At 37.8% G+C, this 20,797-nt stretch overlaps 1 protein-coding gene across 9 annotated transcripts in view; it reads right to left on the reverse strand.

The window, feature by feature from the left end:
* Positions 1 to 20,797, reverse strand: part of ADCY10 (adenylate cyclase 10) — a 127,241-nt gene that overhangs the window by 86,733 nt on the left and 19,711 nt on the right. For all 9 annotated transcript variants that reach the window (XR_012475592.1, XR_012475593.1, XM_074221919.1 and 6 more), the window contains 4 exons: positions 10,110 to 10,198; positions 7,945 to 8,136; positions 2,253 to 2,371; positions 548 to 624 (listed from right to left, as the gene is read on the reverse strand). Coding sequence is in view for 7 of the 9 variants with exons in the window: in XM_074221919.1 (XP_074078020.1) it covers positions 548 to 624; positions 2,253 to 2,371; positions 7,945 to 8,136; positions 10,110 to 10,198 (477 nt within the window). In the remaining 2 variants the exon portion in view is untranslated. The remainder of the gene's footprint in view (positions 1 to 547; positions 625 to 2,252; positions 2,372 to 7,944; positions 8,137 to 10,109; positions 10,199 to 20,797) is intronic.

Genomic DNA, 20,797 nt, shown 5'->3' on the forward strand with positions numbered 1-20,797 from the left:
AGAAATGTAAAATATTACTTTTTTTTGAGGAAAGTCTAATTGTTGTTTGTTCTTCATTCTCAAAGAGGATCATGATATCAGGGAAGTGATATCATGACTTGCAAGTAAAGGAACTGGATTTCAGTAAGAGAGACTGTGCTAAGTCACCAGCCTCACCAGCCTTTCCTCCAGAGCCAAAGAGGTCCAGAGGCTAGATCTGGATCAGGATAACTGGAGATGGCCCTGGATGAGTGGGAGACCTTGAACTTTTTATGCTAAGCATAGTATTTGTTTACATGCATGTATGTTTTTGTGTCTTTGGGGAAGGGCTCTCTTTGTGGGAGGGAAATGTAGGGTTCCTCTTGGTACTGAACTATCTCTTTTCTTTTTTAATTTAACTGAACTATCTCTTAAGAAAATGTTAAGATGTGTTTACTTCTTGATCCTATTGACATCAATCAGTCTTTGTCCTGCCACCTCACCACATGTAGCCCTAAATATTCCTAAATGCATGTCTTCACAACAAGATGGGCATGAATAAGATAAAAGGTAAATCTGCTCATCATACCTGTGTACTCATGTCTCACAGAATGGCCGACAATCCCACAAAACACGATTCCACTGGCCACCCCAATGGATACAATTCTGAGGACCAAGAAAACAATAGGGAGTTGGCATGAAGAAATGGAATGTAATTTATATGAAAGAAAAATGGAAAGGGAAACTAAGGAGAAACAAAGGAAAATGAAGGAAAATAAAGTGGAAGATGTCCTTTATACACCTGGTTTGCTGATAGTTTTTCTTAGGGAATTTTTTTCTCACAAGAGTGGAGATAGTATGGCAAAATGAGGATAAATCCCATGCTTTTATTGGTTATTCTGCTTATGAAAGATCTCATTTCCCAACCACAAAGCATCATATGAATAATAATAATATAATATTAGTTAACATTTAATTAGTACTTACTATGTAGCAAGTATTCTGTGTGTGTTAATCATGTTGCAATTATCACCTTCAGTTCTTGTAACAACTCTGGGAGGGAGGTGCCATTATTTTTCCCATTTTACAGATGAAGAAACTGAGGCATATAGAGATAAAGTGACTTGCCTAGCTAATAAGTGTCTGTGCTCAGAACACTCTGGCACCACCTTGCTATCTCAGAAGTTGCTCGACAATTTATGCTCTTAATGAGTTGCCCAGAGCAGGAAGAAATTGAATGATTTGTCCCTGGTGGCACAGTACACAATCTGGGGTTGACCTAGAACCCAGGCCTTCTGGATTCATAAAGGAAGAGAGGAGGGGCAGGAGGCTGCCTCTCATAAGATAAATGTAGGATAAAGATCTTTATCATACTAATTCTTGAATGTTCATCATCAGTTAGCATGAAAGTTATGTTAGTTCATCAAATTAGTCAAAGATCACCTAGACAAACAGGAAATGGGTTTATCTTGAAATGGGTTTATCTTATTACTGGTATAAAACTCTTATGTGTAGAAGGCAGGTATGAATGAGGCCTTTAGAGTGGTTGAGGTGGGGAGAGGAGGAGACTGATATTTACTAGACTGAGGCCACAGAAAGGCAGCCAGAGCTCTAGGGCACATGAGAAAGGCAAAGCTGCAAAAGGGGGCAGGGACTGGTCCTAGAATGGAAAGTTGGAAGGAAGAGGAGACAGGGAGAAGGGGAATGACTGGATGGGAAGGTTGGCCTTGTCCCATTGGCTCCAAAGTCAACTTTATCTATTTCTAAGTTTTGCCTAGGGCTGGGCCTAAAGCCTGGCTTCATTTGCAACTTAACAACTTCTTACTCGACTTTGACACAGCTGTTGGTCTTGCTCAGGCTCCAGTCACTGTATAGGGCCAGTGGGAAGGGTTGCACCCTGGTGTCTTGCTTAAGTGCCAGCCACAGTGTTGGGGGAGGGGGTGGCAGTCCTATGTCCTTGCTTCTCTAGAAAGACTCTACAGAGGATTTATTCAATGTGCTAACAGTTTTTTTATTTTTTTAAATTTCTTTGGATACCAGCATTGTGTTCTGGCCAGCCATTTATTGCCCTAAACTTGAATGAGTGGCCCAGGAGCCAAGAGAACATAGAATTTGCCTGAACATATCAACTCTTTCTTGGTCCTCCCAATGTCACCTGCTTCTCCTCAATTACCCTAATTGCCCCCTCTTGTATGGGGGCTACAATGCAAGTCCTCATTGGATCCCCTTTCCATTCCCAAATCCCAAATTTTTGTCCCAAGCCCATCCAAGGGAACTTAGCTCTCAGCACTCACTTGATTTTGAAGATCTGAGAACAGTAGTCAAATATGACCACTGCACTTTCCAAGGCATGGGTAATCTCATCAGGTACCTTTTCCCCAGGGAAACCAAAAACACAGAGAAAGGAGCATCCCTGTTGGAAGGAGAGGAAGAAAATACAGTGGGTGATGGGCTTCCAGATATTAATAATCGGAGTGTAAAGTAGATGGTCTGCAACCTTCTGAGGCAGACTGATGATTTTCTTTTGACTTGCTACAAATAATTAGTTGTCTTTTCCTTGTAAAGATGTATTATTGTCTCAGTCCTACCTAACAGGTAAGGGGCCAGGAAGATAATTGACCTGGAGCTGGGAAGGAATTCAGGGTTCTCTTTTTCTAACTTCCTTATTTTACAGAGGAGGAAACTGGGACTGAGGGAAGTTAAATGCCTTGCCCAAATCATATGAGAGGCAGTGTTGGAAGCTTGGTCCTCATGCTGGAACCAGCACTTATGCCTCTGTGCAGTCAATGTTGTTGCTTGATTTTGTGGATTTTTCTCTTTTTGAATCTTTGGGGTTTTTTTCCTGTTTGAATCTCTGTAATTTGAGTTTCTCTGGCCCCACATCCTAAACGCAGAGTTTTATTCTCTTACTGGAGGCATGGGCACCATAACTACAATCTGAGGGGAAAATTATTGTTTTATAAATCTATTCCCTAGCTAAGAAGCAGATGTTACTCCAGGGAGGTCTCACTGGGTAGGTAATAGGAGAGGAATATTGTGATTGTGATATTCAAAACAAAATGAATCAATTTAAGGAAGATAAATAAATGAAAAAAATACATAAAGAACTATAGTACTCTTAATGCAATTCTACTTCATTCAGCCTATTCTTGCAGTTATCCAGACTCAAAACACAACCTGGTAGATTTTCATAACTTTGCTCTGTGGGTTTGAACTCCATCTAGAAAAGATATAAACTTAGGGTTGCTATCATCATCATCATCAGAAATATCATCATCATCACTAGCACCCATATAGAGCTTTACAATCTATAAAACTACAGAGGTTAACTTATCTGACCCCAACTACAACTCTGTGAGTTAGGGGATACTATTATCTACTTTTTACAGCTTGGTTCTCAAGGCCTGGGGTCTAGGTCATATTTCAAGGTCTTGGGGTCCAGGTCTTTTTACAATCCTCCTCATTGCCTTCTCTGCTATATTTGATACTCTTGACCAGAGGTGTCAAACACAAGGCCAGCAAAACTTTGTGTGCTGACCCAACCCAGTTAAAGTGTAATATTTAACAAAAATTTTTTTAAAGGTTTTTGTAAGGCAAATGGCGTTAAGTGGCTTGCCCAAGGCCACACAGCTAGGTAATTATTAAGTGTCTGAGACCGGATTTGAACCCAGGTACTCCTGACTCCAGGGCCGGTGCTTTATCCACTGCACCACCTAGTTGCCCCTTAACAAAAAATTTGTAATAAAACATGGAACACATTAGATTTTAAAATTAAGTCAATAAATGGCCAACAAGTAACCTTGTCTATGGGTTAGTGACTCAAGTTTCTATCGGAGTTTGATGCTCAGGCTCTTAATGTCACTTTGTTCCTAAATACTTTTTCTTCTCTGGGTTTTTATGATATTGCTGTCTCCTGGTTCTCCTCTTAGTAATCTGATCATTTCTCAGTCTTCCTCACTGATTTGTCTTCCATAACATGCTTAATTCCTGTAGTTGTTCCCCACAGTTTTGTCCTGGGTCATCTCTTTGTTTTCTGCATTCTCTGTCACTTTACCAGCTCCCTTGAGTTCAATCATGAGCTCTATGATGATCTTATCTTGAGCTCTCCTCCAAGCTTCAATCCCACATCCTAACTACCCACTGGACATTTCAAAGTAGATGTCCCAGTGATATTTCAAACTTGACATACATATAGGCAAAGTTCATTTCATCATCTTTCTCTGCTAAATCCAATCATGTTCCAAACTCACTTCTTTTCATTGAAGGTATCATCAATCTTCTATCCTTCAGATTTATATCCTGATGTTATCCTTGTCTCCTCCCTCCTCCTCCAATCAGTTGCATACCTTGCCATTTCCTTCTCTCCATCTCTCTCACATGACTCTATCTTTCTACTCACACAGCTCCCATCTTAGTTCACATCTTATCCTTGCTTATTGGAACCAGTGATAGCTCCTCACTGGCTTCCCTGTCTCAAGTCTCTGACCACTATGATTCCCTCATAGTATACACCAAAGTTGTCCAAAATGCGGTGATTTTATGTTGCCCTCCAGTGGGCTTACTAAATGCTTTAGTAACTGAGGCTGAGCTACCACAGAGCCCTCATTAAAATGGCAAATCAAAATATATTGTCTATTGTTTCGATAAAAACTTAAAAAAGTAAGGTTGGACAGCCCTGGTGTACACTATGTTACCAAAAGAATTTCCTTAGGTCCTTATCTGACTGTATACTTCCCCTACTCAATTATTTTCTCTTAAGCACGTTTACAAATTGATATCAACTTATATTTCCAGCCTCATATCACATTATACATGACTCCAATGTTATTCCAATGTCAGTCCTATGTTAGTGTTCTGCCCTTAAGTTCAGCCAAACCATCCAGCATGGCATTGTCTACCATCCTCATGGTATGCTCTTTTTGTGTCTTTTTTTTATTAGTTTTTGCCAGGCAATGGGGTTAAGTGGCTTGCCCAAGGCCACATGGCTAGGTAATTATTAAGTGTCTGAGGCCACATTTGAACTCAGGTACTCCTGACTCCAAGGCTGGTGCTTTATCCACTATGCCACCTAGCCGCCCTGCTCTTTTTGTGTCTTGCACCTCACCTCCACCTCCCAGATTCCCCTTCTTCCTTCAAGATCTCTCTGAAGTACTCTGAAGTACCCCTTCCTAGAAAGAGCCTTTCCTGATCCTCACAAATGCTATTGCCCACCTGGTCCAGAACCACTGGATGCTTAGTTCCCTTGTATTTTTGTTTGTTATATTTTTGACTTGTTTTTTGAAGGAGCCCTAGGGCACACCTCACTGAAACAGAGAAGGGTTGTTCAGGCAGTTGTTCCATCCATTCCTTTTCACCAAATGTTTGCTAGTCCTCACTTCTAATTGGGTCAAGGCACACACATTCCTTTCACTCTTTTCTCTAGGCCTGTCTCCTCACCTCTTGCTGAGTCTTTACAAAGGCTATGAAAAAACACACTCCTGCTTTTCATATGTCCTTTCAGCTCCTGTCATGCTGCTGGCAACTGGTACCAGGTCAAAGTACCCTGAAGCTTCAAACTCCTCCTGGAGTCCCTTGCAAATGCTGGTGGGTGAAGGGTAACCTTTGTCCTGAATTCCTGTTATCCAGACCCAATGTCCCTGTTCTTTTTATGCAGCCAAAAATGCTCCTAGGATGACCTGTTTTAGATCTTGTGCCAAAATCTGTGCAGGCTCATTTTCTCCTCCATTGTTTTTGTGGTTTTGAGACCTGAGATTGTACATGGTCTCCTAGCATATCTTATATATGAGTTTATATTCCAAGTTATAATTTTCCTTGGCTGTTGTATTTCTTCTCTTAGGAGTGAAATCAAGTGTTTGTGGGTTAAGGCAGTTACCAGAATCTTTTAGCCTCTTCATAGCCTTATTTTCTTATCAGTTAAATTTCCCTGAGCGATCACTGACTTTTTATATTACTTACTTTTCAGAGTCAAAGACTCAGCTAAGTTGGTCAGGTCATTGCCATTACAGTTGCTTGAAGGGTCTTTTTTTTTTCATCATCTTGTCTTCTCATTTGCTATTGAGCTTCATCTTTACAAGAACAGGCTTCAGCTAGCAGGTTCTCAGATAACTCTCATCAGAAACCAGTAAATTTTTATCTCTTGTGACAGCAAATTTCCCATTTTTTTTTGACTCATCATGTCCAGCACCTTCTAGTTTTCTTTTTGAAGGGGTAGTGAGCTCTAATGGTATAGCCCTATAAAATTATCCCCCTTTCCCTCCCTTAGTCCCTCCTCATACTGATGCTAACCAGGCTCTATAAAAATCTAAATCCCAAGTCTCTTGATCCAGCAAATGAGGGAAAAATATAAGGGTGAGTTAAGGTAAGATGACAATCCCAGAGAAGCAGGTAATGTTTTTTTTTTCCATCCCCAAGATGCTAGGAAAATGAAAGAAAGTTGTCTAGTATGTGCAGCAGATCACTTCTAGAGGACTGATCACAATCTGGGTCAGCTTACACTTTGGGACTTACCTCCAAGATTTTTTTCCTTTTATTTTCCTAGTGCATCTTTAGGATTAACAACAAAAGTCTAGCACATATCTAGCTAGCTTTAAGGTTTGCAAAGTGCCTCACAAATATTATCTCATTTGATCTTCCCAACTACCCAGGGAGGCAGATACTAATTATCATTACACCCACCCCCCCTTTATTTTATAGATAAAGTATATCTGGGGCAGGAAAAGTGACTTGTCCAGGATCACACAATAAATGCTATTTGAAAGCAGGATTTGAATGAATTTGAACTTGGGCCTTGCTGATAGCAGGCCCAGCACTGCTCCCCACTCCTTGGGAAGCAGCAGCAGTGGGTCAGATAATCTGAGGACCTGGAAGGTTTGGATTCATGATTCTTTCACCATTTCTTTGAATTTCAATCTGTATCCCCTTCCCATGCTTTGGAAAGTTGTGTTTTTTGATAGGTGCTGGGCAAGTGTAGTACTCAAGATGTGAAATCAGAAGGGTTCTCTTTGTGGTTAATTCATTACTTTCCAGTTCCCACTTTTGAGGACAGGATGATTGGCTTTATGCATGGCTTGATTCTGTGCTGAGACTTGTCAAGAATGAATGTGTCCCCTTAGAATCCTAAACTATTTTCTTCACCCCAGATGATTTTTGGAACATTAAGTTTTGGAGAAACTTTAGAGACGATCTAGTCTGGGTGACCAGGGACACAAAATTTTTTACATTTTAAAATATATAGAAGGGCAGCTAGGTGGTGCAGTGAATAGAACATTGGCCTTGGAGTCAGGAGGACAAGAGTTTGAATCCAGTATCAGTCACTTGAGTCTTACTAGCTGGGTGACCTTGGGCAAGTCACTTAACTCTTGATTGCCTCATATCCAGCACTACCTCCAGATCCATATCTGACCACTGAGTCCAGATGACTGAGGAAAAAGTGAAGCTGGTGACTTAGCCCAGCTCCCACTCACTCAGATCTAAGTCACTTTCCTGATGTCATGGTCTTCTTTGAGAGGGAAGACAAGTAAACATTATGAAGACAGCAAACATTATGAAGACTGTATTTAAAAATGTAAAAAAGCAGGGTTTAGGATTTGGCTTGAAGTTGACTCTTGCTCTAAATTAACCTTTCTCCTTGCTCCTTGTAAGCTCCACAAGCACCTACCCAAACACAGAGCATCTTACTTGTGAGTTACTAACACTGCAGTTTGAAGGACTTCATTGGATCACTCTATTTTAGAGGGACTAGGGATAGCTGAAGAGTGATGGATCCTTGAAACAACAAAGTAAAAGAGATATAAAGGGAAGAAATTAAACCCAACTTCAGGAGTAAAGGGATCCATTAGTACCCATCCTGAAAGCCTTATGCTCCTAAACCTTTCCTGTAAACAAAGGCCAGCATTTCTGGAATGACCATTTTCTGCATCTCTGCCCCCTGCTTGGGCATCCAGGTGTTCTCCAAGTTAGTGGTTCCCATCCTGGGTTCACACTCACTTTGTCAAACATAAAGACTTTATTGATTTGGCCTTTGAAGTTCTTCAGGACTGAGTCAATGTAAACACTGGAATCCTGGATGGCTTGGCCGATGTCATCAGCTGTCTCTTGTCCTTTAAACTGCAGGTTGACAAATACAATTGTCACAGGTCGAAGTTCAGATAAATAACCGCTCAACTGCTTGTCATCAATCTGGAAAATAGGAGCCAAACACACATGTCCCCTGAGCAGGCCAGTCATATGAACTTATTCCCCACCCCAACTCCAGGAAAGCTCCCCTTTTTTGAAAACCCCTGGTCCCTACCAAGGCAAGGCTTCATGATATGCCTCCTCCTGCCAGAGGTTTCTTCTGAATATCTTAGGTCCTAGTGCTGTCACCAATTTGTGAAGTTGACAAATTTAACTCTATAATAAAACCAAATTCTATGTTGGCTAGAAAATTATGAGGTTGTGAAAATAAATTATCTCTCTTGTATCAAGCTATTGTAAAGCAGTAAAATATTATATGTATGTGTGTACACGTGTGTTTATACACACACACATATAAACAATTTTTGATGCATGGCTGTTTTTGCCTAGTAGAATACAAAAGCCCTTTCATTTTTATCTTTGCATTTTTCAAGGCCAAGCAAAGTGCCTGGCAAAGAATGGGCTCCTAGCAGATTTTTTTTGAGTTGTGTTGACTTGATCTGAACTAGACTCTCACACTATGTGGACTTTAACATGGTAGACCCATCATGAACTAGCTAATAGTTATGAAATTGAGAGGTAGCATGGAGTAATGGATTAGAAAAAGGGGTCAGGGAGACTCCCTGATTTGGAATCTCAACTCTCATGAGCTTTGTGGCCATGGAATAGTCTCTTACCCCACTTAGCCTGAGTTTCCTCACATGTAAAAGTGGAAATAACAATCCACATCTAAGACTTCAGGAGTTAAGTATTTCATAAATCTTAATTCATTTTTAAAATGTGAGTCATTAGGGATGAAAGCAGCCTGGGATCGTGATAAGGAAGGAAACTTGCATTCATGGAGCACCTATTATGTTCCAACCAAAGCATTTGTTGCACAGTGGACAGAGTGCTGAGCCTGGAGTCTGGAATACCTGAGTTTCCAGGCTTACTTTCTCTCAGTTACCTCAATTGAGGAAAAGAGGAATAATAATGATAGTGACAACCTCCCAGGATCACTGTGAGGGTCACAAAAGAGAATATTGACACATAACAATAACATACATTTAATAAATGCTTGACTCAAAGAAAAGAAACATGTTTATTAAACAGTGCATTTATATACACTTACCCATAATATCTGTATAAAATGTGTGTATGGATGTATGTCTAAATATATTTAATTTTATTTAATTTAGATATTATATTTATTCTCTGATGAGAATGAATGAAGTGGGATTTTATATGTATGTATATCCACATATACTTAAGTACACACACACATATATATATATATATGTATATGTGTATGTATGTGTATATACAGATATATATATGTTGGTATATATTTAATCCCCATGTCAGTCTCATCAGAATCTTCTCAGGTTCTTATAGGCCTTATTACTCCCAATGTACAGAAGTAAAAACTGAGGCTGTGATTTGCCTGTAGTCATACAAATAGTTAACATGCAAGGCAACAGGCAAATCACAGCTCTCCTCACTATGTGGGGGTGGGCTATCCAATTTGCTTTGCTGCTTCCCTAATTATAGATATCAGGACTGGTAGGGGTGAGGATAGAGTTAATGGTTTGAAACATTAGGCTGTTTGAACCATTTGTACTTCAAATTATCCTGTATCAGGGACTGTAGTCCTGTGGACTTAGGAAATGTTCATGGACTAGAGTGGATATAGCAATGTAGTGACCAAGGGGCCCCAACACACATGGAGGGGGACACTTGGATTCTAATTATCTAGCTTCTCTGACCTTGAAGCCTAAAGACAAATCTTTCCCTATCCTAATATGAAAGGAGAAAAAAAAAGAAGTCTGCCATTCATCTCTTAAATCTTTCTGCTGTTTGGGCTATAGAAATACCATGTGATTTCTACCTGTTTTCTAATTTAAGAGAATTAATTTTCATACCAATTCTTAAGATCCTTTTAAATGTTCAGGATCCCCAGCTGAGTAAAAAGTCAGTGATTACTATGACTTAAATACCTGCTTCAAGATACTATGCATGATGTACTTTTGTAGAGAGAGTTCCAGTTCAGGGTCATTTTCCAAAGTAGAGGCAAGTCTCAGGATGTCTAAGAAAAAAGAAAGAGATTGGTTTGAGAAAGAAGTCTAGGCAGAGCAGTGACTGTTTACAAAAAAAGAAAACAATATCACTGTGACAGAATTCTGGAATGACATTTTCCAAAATGGAATCATGTGATCCCCAAAGAACCACATGATGACTGTATTCTGAATTGAAGGGTTCATTCTAAAGTCAACCTCCCTAGGATGGTAAAGTTTCCGTGCCTATCATCTCCTCTAGAGTCTCATGTCTTGTTATATTGAAAGACTGGTACAATTCAGGTGATGGAGTATGTTTGCTTTCCCTGGAATCAAAAGATCATTTGCACAAGACTCTCATTATTGGTAGATGTTGGTAGCCAGGGTCTCTAAGCTGTTTGACACAGTTGTGGCAAGAAGACTCAAGGCAGCCACACCTCCTGATGGGACAACATTTCCTTCTTCAATATATATATATAGGGATTCCATGTATACACATATTTATAGGTCTATTATTGACTGCAAAACTTACTCATCCTAATAGTGGAATGACTATAAAGGAAGGATTTCAGAGGAATTCCTTGAATAAAAGATTGTGAACTCTGTCCAAATTTAACAGGATTACCTCTTCCTGAGACATAAAAAAGGCTTCAACATTATGAAATCTTTGGAAAATACAAGCACTGGGAGTTCCAGGGGGACGTCAGAATATATACAGGGAAAACAGATACAAGATGGGTCAAACAGAATTCCAGGGAAATTAACAGTTTTGCCCCCCCCCCAATCATACACAGGAATATATGATAAAGATGGTAAGAGAATAGTTAGTATAGGTGACCAATATGTGAACTCTAATAGCCTTAGTTTATTGGGAAGGAATAAAAAGTCATAGAAACTAGTGTCTACCAACAAGGGCTGAAAGGAAAATTGGTTATTGAAGGAGTCAACGGACGGGTGGACAAACATAACTGTCCTCACGATAGGTTGTCAAGGGAGCATATCAAAAAACATTACATATGTGGCACAAAAACATAAAAGCATTCCATTAAACAAATTATATCAAAGATTGTTATCAGGAAAGTTCTACTTAATTAATAACTTTACTATGCAGCAACAAACTAGGCAACAGACAGGTTGAGGTCATCATGGTCTAAGCAGGGACAAGAAAATTAACTGCATGACTGATAATCACACTTGTAGCCACTACATGATCAAACTCATAACCATATGAACTATATGATTAATGATGAAAATTGTACACTTTTGTAACCAAGAAAATGATTTTAGCTTGCTTGTTTGATATAATTCTGAGACTATAAAAATAAATCCAAGCAGCTGACAGTCAGTCAACCTGCTCCTGCCTTTACCCCTGTGTTGACTCAACTCATTTTGCTGACTCTATCCCTCCTGTCAGGTTCCAAGGACCCCGCCAAGGCTAGACCCCCACAGGTGGAGATGCATTACTCAAGACAATCTCCATGGATGAGAAAGTACTATGCAATTTGTTCTTTGAGTCAAGGGTCACACAACAGCTACCCATTAAGTAAGGATTTTTTTTTGCCAGTGGCTACCCACTAAATAAGGATTTTTTTTTCCCAATGAAAACACATGAAAAAAAATGTTTCTCATCCTCATGTTCTTCCCCACCCTAATCCTGTTATGTCTGCCATGACTTAGACAGAGAAGTTTTTAGATACAGTTTTTAGGGCATAATTTATGTGATTTTTTTTTTTAGCTTTTTCCAAGGCAAATGGGGTTAAGTGGCTTGCCCAAGGCCACACAGCTAGGTAATTATTAAGTGTCTGAGATCAAATTTGAACCCAGGTACTCCTGACTCCAGGGCTGGTGCTTTATCCACTGCGCCACCTAGCCGCCCCAATTTATATGATATTTTTAATGTTTTCAAAGCACTTTTACATACGTCAACTCATTTGATTCTTACAACAAAACTGGGAGATAGGTGCTATGATCATCCCCATTTTATAATTGAGGAAACTGTGGCAAACAGCAGTTAAATGTCTTACCAGTAATTAAGTATTCAAAACAGAATTTGAACTCAGGTTTTCCTGACTCCAGGTACAGCACTCTTCACTGTGCCACCCAGCTGCCTTCTATAAATATTAACTGTTAGAATTTTGAATGTGTAAGATCCTTGACTAGTAAGCATCAAGTTGAAATACTTCTGGAAAAACTGCATCATATCACTCTGAATGAAACAGAAGATACATGTGTATGTATGTATATATATATATTATATATAATATAGTGTATATGGAATTTTATGTTAAATAAAAGCTAGTTCACAGATCCTCCAGGGAGTAGAAAATAAAAGTATTGAGATACAACTGTGATGACTCAACTATCTTGATGGGAAAAAAAAATAGCTGATTATTTCTGTTTCATCTTTAAATGCTCTTGGGATAAGTTGTTTTAATTAACTCTTACTCTTTTCTCTGATCTCTTTTCTCTCTACTGTCTTTCAAGGTTTTATATGGCAATACAGCTTATAGTTTTCTACCATTCTTTTTAAAATTTTCAAAACTATTTTATATTGTAAATTAGAGACTGATTATAGCTTTGCTGGAATAGCCTTCAAAATTCCAGAATCTGCTTCCTGCTACATTTGGCATCAGAATAGGATTCTTATGAAAGAAATACTTTATATAAAGTGGATACTTTATAATGTTAGTTGGTATTTGGGTTTAGAGGAATTAGATTTATGAGCAGGGCAAAGGCAACTAGAATCACTGCTTGGGGACACTTGGAGACTTCATCTTTCAATGAAGATGATAAGCCTTTACAAAAAAGACCCCTATGAAGAAAACTGCAGGGCATGAACTTATATCTTTTGCAAAGGATAAGGAAATCAAGAAACTACATTAAGATTCCAAGGAAATTTTCCCAAATTAATGAGTATATATTTTCAGTGACTTCAATTCAAAGGTGAGGCATAAGGAAGGGACAGTGAATAAATTTTAGAAAATGTCTCATAATGATTATATATAGACAATAGCTTCTTAAGGCATTGAGTTGAGAGGTGCTGGACATGACAAATCCAAAATAACATTACCAAAAAACAGAAACTGACTATATCTTAAGAAAAAGAAACAGGTTACTTATGTAGCACAGTAAATAGAGTACTAGATATAGAGTCAGGAAGACTCATCTTCCTGAGTTTAAATCCATCTTCAGACCCCTACTAATCCTGTAACCATGAGCAAGTCTCTACTTCAGTTTTCTCATCTATAAAATGAGTTGGAGAAGGAAATGACAAACCACTCTAATATTTTTGCCAAGAAAAACTCCAAAAAAGGAGTCACAGTCAAGATATGATTGAAAAATGACTGAATAACAAGCATGTGAGTATAATTTCCAAGTTAGTAATTTGTGACAGACCATCAACTTGATAGAGAAAAGACTGAAATCATCACCAAATTAGGAAAAAATACGTATGAAATGAAATGGGTACACATTTAAGGGATTTCAATCTGACTTTTTAAAACAAACTATTGACACAAATGGAAATCTGATAAACTAACAGACACTGACACAGATTATCACCATTTCCCAATGAGTTTCAATTTGATCAACAAATTATCTCTCTCTGCAAAACAGAAAGATAAGCAGTCTGGCTTAAAATAGAAATTTGTTTGAAAACTTGACAGGTAGGAAACTAAAAAAAACACCTTAGAAAACTTTGAAAAAAATTTAGAGAGGAAAAAGAATTTTAAAGAAAATGGTGAGAAATTTAATTAAGTCAACTCATTCCAAGAGCATTTAAGAATAAAGTTGGAAAGACAACAAATAGCTAAATAATGGAAATCACACAAACATTTCTATATTAAATTAGTTTCCTCATCATTGCTAATGTGGTACAATGAATAGAATACTGAATCTGGAGTCAGGAAGACTCATCTTCAGCTGAATCACAACTTTTAGGCTCTAGTATCAGTCTCCAATGTACTACTATATTAGTTAAGTAGAACTGGAACAGGAACTAAAGAAAATAAAGAAAAGAGTAATTGTACTCTAGCCTAAGTGTATTTGGAGGAAGTCCATATTGGAAGCAATGCAGTTTTGTGAGTACAGGAGGACTGATTTTCAAGTGGTCTCAAAGACAAGAGGATAAAGAAATATAAAATATAAAGAAAATCATTGACCTAATTATTAACAAAAAGCAACCTGAGAAAACATCAATGTCTCTTTTTTCTGTTCTACATACAATCTTTAGAATAATCAATACATACATACATACACACACACACATACACACATATATTATCTTGGAAAATATGAGCTAGGAACAAGAAAGCCTTCAAAAATAAGATTCTAGAATACATATAGTGACACAATTGATTTATAGATACAGAAAATAACCTCCATTGCTGAATACTTCAGAGTTGCTTTCATTCTGATTCTGTTAAGCCAAACAATTACAGACATCATATATGACATACAGACTCATATATGACCTCGAATGAGCATCTCACAAATGTTGAAAATGTCATACCGCTGCAGAATAATTCAGCTCCTTTCAAAGAATGTACTATTCCCTAATGTAAGTGTGTGTTTATGATTTCACTTCATGGTCAACTTCATGACTTAGTTTATGGGTTTCATGGAAAAACCTCTATACCTAAGGATAGTGGCAAATTCTTCCTGAAATATATTATCTAGGACCAAGATTATGGGGAAGAAGCAATCATAGAGGCAGCCTCTGGCCTTCATTGGCACTCCTTGATGTCCTGATTTGCTTTCTATCTTTTCCCTTAAGACTGGTCAACATAAGTCTAACTTGGCCAATGGCAGTGATAGAAAATTAAATTTGTAAATGAATTGCATTGAGTGGGGAAAGACACCTTTTCTTTGAGAAAAAAATTCTCAATTTATAAGGAATTGTCATTTCAAATTAGGTGCCATTTCTTCCATGTTATCTTTGTGATTTCTCACCAATGAGAAAAATAGTATTTTTGATTCTTCAGAATGACTTCTATACTTGGCATATATTTTGTGTTTGCTTCTCTGTAACATGTTTCTTTCCACTATAATCTTCACTATCCATGAAAGTGTCTGGTATATAGTAAACAAATCAATTAAAGCAAAATTTTTTTTATTCAGCATCATTATCTTTTTTTGCTTTATGGTTTAAAAAATGCAAAGCATCATAGATGCAGCTTGGTCCTTTGGGAACCTTAATTCTGTCCTTTAATAAATGCTTGCTGAGTTGAATCGAAGGTTTCCTTACCAGTCCCTGAAGTCCAGATTGGTCTTTGAATGCTAAAGCATGGTTTAAGGGAAAGAAGACTGACTTTGGAGGTGAGAAGTCTAGGGTCAGATTCTGCTTTGGACAGTTAATACATGTATGGCTTTAGGCAATCACTTTCTCTCCTTGGGCCTCAGTTTCCTCATCTGTAAAATAAAGGCTAGGGCTAGATGCCTTTTGAAGTCCCTATCAGCTCTACATGCATACTTTCATGATAAATGGACTATTATTGTACACACATTGTTCTCCTGGTTTTTTCCCTCATTTTGCTCTGCATTAATTTATGTCCCACCTCAATTATAGATATAGAATATATATATATATATATATATATATATATATACTATATACTATATATAGAATTCTCTATATCTATCATTTCTTAAGTATAATCATAATTTATTATACTCATACCATAATTTGTTCAGACACATTCCCCTGATTGGATAGGTATTGTTTCTATTTTTTCTTTTCTTTCCTCTTCATTTTATTTCTTCCCCCAGAAATTTTACAATAAAAATTTTTGTATAAAAAATACATTTCCCTTTTATCTTCATATCTTGGGAGTACATGCCTAGTAGGTCATAGGACATGTTCCATTTATGATATTTATAATATTGCTGAAAATTGTTTTTTCAGAATGGTAAGACCAATTTGCGGTTCTTCCAACTATGTAGTAGTGTGTCTAGTTCTCCACAACACTTCCAAAATAAACCATTTTGATATTTTATCATGCTTGTGAATTTGATGAGGTCAAAACTAAGAGGCAATTCAATTTGCATTTTTTCAATTCCTAAGAATTTGAAGTGTTCTTATTAAAGATTTTTAGTCATTTCAATTTATTTAAAAACTGTTCAAGGGCGGCTAGGTGGTGCAGTGGATAGAGCACCGGCCCTGGAGTCAGGAGTACCTGAATTCAAATCCGGCCTCAGACATTTAATAATTACCTAGGGGTGTGGCCTTGGGTAGGCCATTGCATTGCAAAAACCTAAAAAAAAACCACCCAAAACAACTATCATAACTTTTTGCCAATATGAAAAAGTCTAATATTAAATATGCATTAAATATTTTTGCCAGGTTATGAAAATCTTTATTTTTTAAAAAAATATATCACATTTACCAATTACCATTTTTGAGCAAGCAATTTGATATGTTTTATAGTTAGAATCAATATGTATTAATTATTGAACAAGTCCTTAAACTCAATGAATATTTATTAACTGTGAAGGAAGGAGTTCTGCATCATTTTTCCAGACTTGAAGGGGTTTTGATGGTTAAGGAAAAAAAGTATAAGGCATCTGAGGTAAAGGAAACAAAATGAACAAGATAGAGACTGACTAGAACATGTTCAAGGGACAGTTAAAAGACTGACTTGGTTGCAGAGTCTGAGCAGCAGAGAATGTGGAGTGAGAGTTGAAATTGGAGATGGAGAAAATGGATAAAATTTTGTAAGACACTGAATACTGAGCTTGGGATTCAAGAGACCATTTCTGCCAATTAATTGGCTGTGTGAGTCATGGCTGGTTAACTGATTTTAATTGGATCTCCATTTAAATTAACAACCATTTATAGAATGCTATCATTTATCAAGACACAGGACTAAGTGTTAGGGATACAAAGACAAAATTGAAATAATCTTTGATCTCTGGAAGGCAGTGACAAAGGAAGAAGGCAATGACAACATCAATAAGTAAAATAAAAGTATAGGTAAAGTTTTTTTGTTTGTTTCTTTGGTGACAGGTAACAATAAAAAAAACTGAGTTGTTAAAGAGGAATGAAAACAATGTTTACCTTATCTGAAAAGTGGGATAATTGAACTAGATACCCTCCATGACTGTATTAGAGGCTTTGGTCTCTAAGACAAGGTCAATGGCTAACAATCCCTGGTTAATTAATTGACTCATACTTTAGCTCTCACTCATGAGGCTTCAGCATCTCAAATAAAGAGGTGATTTTTCCTTAAATAACTGCAAGAAATACTTAAATGAGGATCTATGAAAACATGAACTTTGAGAGAAATTTCCAACTCAGCAAAAACTTGTCAAAATTTATCAAAAAAAAATTTAATTGAGATATTTGCTTCCTAAACAAAGACTCTAAAGTTAGACACACAACTATTCCTGCAGAGAGAACTGATCTAGGTCACAAACCTCTTCTTCAACTGGGCCTACCTAGACTCCTCATGTCAATGAAAAGTTGAAGAGCAAAAGTAGAAAAGTAACCTACATCTCCCTCCCTCCCAACTTAAGGGGCAGAGATGACTCTTTCTCAGGAAGAAGCAGAAAAAGAATCCTCAGAAGCCCTTTGTTTTTAAAAAATCCTTGTTTAGTGAAGTCATATTTTTCATGTCTCTTAGTAGTCTCTATAGCCTGCTCCTCAATAACCACTGTAGGATGGAGCTAACAATACACCTTTGCATTACAACTTCTGAACCAGGTCCCTTTTTGAGGACTAAGTCAGTTTTGAATCAGAGGTCCAAACAATAAGAAATTGCCTTTTTATTCCTTGGGATTCCAGGTTCTACAATACTAATTTATATTCCAGAGTATCATTTCCTCCACAACATTCCAGACAAATGCTAATCTATTCTTTGAAAAACCTCCAGTGAGGAAGACTCTATCAATGCCTGCCTTCCACTTTTGGACAGCTCAAATTTTCAATAAATCCTGTTATATCAAACCAAAATGTATCTCCCTATAACTACCAAGTTGTTGTTAAGGGCCAAACTAGATAAATCAAATCCTCCCTTGACATGATAGTCCTTCAAATTCTTGAAAGTAGTTATTATGTCCCCTTGACCCATTAAGTCAGGACTTCTCCAGGTTAAATAGTTCTTTTCTCATCAACTGGTCCTCATATGTCCTGGTCTCCAGTCCCCCCGCTTTTGTTTTTTTTTTTTCCCAAGGCAATGGGGTTAAATGATTTGCCCAAGGTCACACAGCTAGGTAATTATTATTAAGTGTCTGAGGCTGGATTTGAACTCAGGTACTCCTGATTCCAGAGCTAGTGCTCTATCCATTGTGCCACCTAGCTAACCCTACCCCTCCTTTTTAAAAATATTCTCCAGCTGCCTAACTCAAATGTGGCACTCAGAAGTGACGCTAAATCTCCAAAGATGGGTTAGCTAGGATTCAAAGGTTCTGGACACTAAGTCTTCAGTCACATGATTTATTACAGTCTATTTTTCTGACAGGATCTGAGTGGTTAAGGTAATTAATCATCTATACTTCAAAAAGTTTAAAAGCAAATATAGTATCAGTTAAAATTAAATATTGACTAACAGGCAGCCTCCTAACAAGATACAAGGATCCATTTAATCTTTGCACCTTCCTTAGCACCTGTCACATGATAGCTACTGAGTAAATACTTATTGGATTGAATTAAAAATTGATGTGCAAAAGTAGATCATTCAGGACTTCACCAAACATGTCCTCTGCAATTTTCAGGAGCTTGGCCTGATGTCCCAGGTCCATGTTGTTCCAATGGTGGCTTCCTTGAAGAAGTGTTTTCCAAACATGGTATGTTTACTTCAGTATCTTTTTCTGTAAAATGGGGCTAATAATAGCCCCATTATCTCAAAAGAGAGAATTGTAAAGCACTCATCATGGCTGAGTAGTAGTCTGGCACTATAAATGTTGACTGTTATTGTTAGTGTTGTTATTCATCATCTATACTAGGTAGAGAGAAAGCCAGGTTTCTTTAACCCCATGAAAAGATTCCCAGTGCACGGGCTTGCAATGCAGCAAGTCCCAGGGGGCAGAGCTGCCAACCGTGCTTGCCCCAAGTTCAGAGTATGTCAGTGGCTGCCTGGACCTTTCCCAGCTGCTCTGGAGCTGGACTGTTAAGGGTTTGGCTGCCTGGTGAAGGTTGGAATTGACTGCCAAAGGGGAGCCAGTGGAAGTTCTTGAGAAAAAGAGATGAAAGTTGCATTTTACAAAGATTAAGTAGGCAGAAGTGCTTAGGATTTATTGAAAGAGGGAGAGTCTAGAAACAAAAGAACCAGGAAGGAGATGGGTGATGAGGACCCACATCAGGCTGTTGGTCAGGGGAGAATAAAGGAAGAATGACTGTGTCACCAAATGCAATCATACATTAAGTCCTTTGGTCAGCGTCTTTCAATACCTGGATATCTTTTGGTTACCACTGTCTGGAAAATGAAGAAGCTTTATTTCCTTAGTCTTAAGTGTCCAGAGAACTCACCCTTAGAGTCTTGAAGTTAGACTCTAGTTCTAGTACTACCACTGGTTCCAGAGTCAATAGTTTAAAATACAAACATTTTTTATTATATCATTCTTTAGAACTTAATCTCTTCCTTTATTTCTTTTCCATATCTAACAAATTATCCCTGTCCAACTTGCTTCCCAGCCTTGCTATGAAGGATCAAATGCATTAGTAGATGTGAAAGAGCTTTAAGAAGCTAAAAGCAAGCACAAAGCAAATATAAAAATATACAAAAGAAGAAAGTATCTCAGAATAATGTTGTTCATCGCCAGAATTTGAAATCACTGACTTGAGATTTTGACATATTCCAAGTCACAACCTCTTCTAGTCTTGTTCTCTTCATCTATAACAAGGTTGTCCAACTTACTTTTGAAAAAAATAGACAATACTTTTTGATTTGCCATTTTAGTGAGAGCTCTGCTGTAGCCCAGCTTATTAAAGCATTTAGTAAACCCACAGGTGGGCTACATAAAATTGCACTGTGGGGGCTGCATGGTCCTGCTGGCTACAGTTTGGACAGCTCTGATCTATCATTTGAAAGGATACCACTAGATGCCCCCTAAACCCTTCTCCCTGACTCAAAATCCATGATCATGTGACCTCCCAAAGACCTTACCCATGGAATTCATGGCCCTCTTCTATCCTTTCATTCATTTATTCATTTGGCGTCAAGTAAAACTTGGCACTCTGTTTCATGTTGGGAAAAGGAAGACAAAATGAAAGACAGCCCTTGCCCTAAAGAAGCTCATTCTACTTGGATGGTGGGCATTTTAGGATTATGTATGAGTTCTAATACATAAACAAATAAACATATGCTTATTAACCACTGAAAGACATCAGAAAGGCTTCCCCTGGAAGGCAATATCTTTATTGAGACTGAGAGATAGAGGTGAGGACAGAGAACATTCTGGGTATGTCTGAAATCAAGATGGTAGGTGCTGGGGCACCAAATTCAGTTTGAACAGAACAGTTGTGTCTTGTGGACAAGTCTGGAAAGGTAGTAAGTAGGTCAAAGTGAGGCTGTGAAGGGTTTTAAATGGAGTTCATAAATTTTCATGGAGGAAACGGGAAACTGACAATTCTTAAGTACTTAATAAATACTTATTGGTTGCTTTAAGGGTCAGGAAAGTGACATAGTCTGACCTGC

This window comes from Macrotis lagotis, chromosome 2 (assembly GCF_037893015.1).
Source record: "Macrotis lagotis isolate mMagLag1 chromosome 2, bilby.v1.9.chrom.fasta, whole genome shotgun sequence".
In the NCBI taxonomy this organism is placed as follows: Eukaryota; Metazoa; Chordata; class Mammalia; order Peramelemorphia; family Peramelidae; genus Macrotis; species Macrotis lagotis.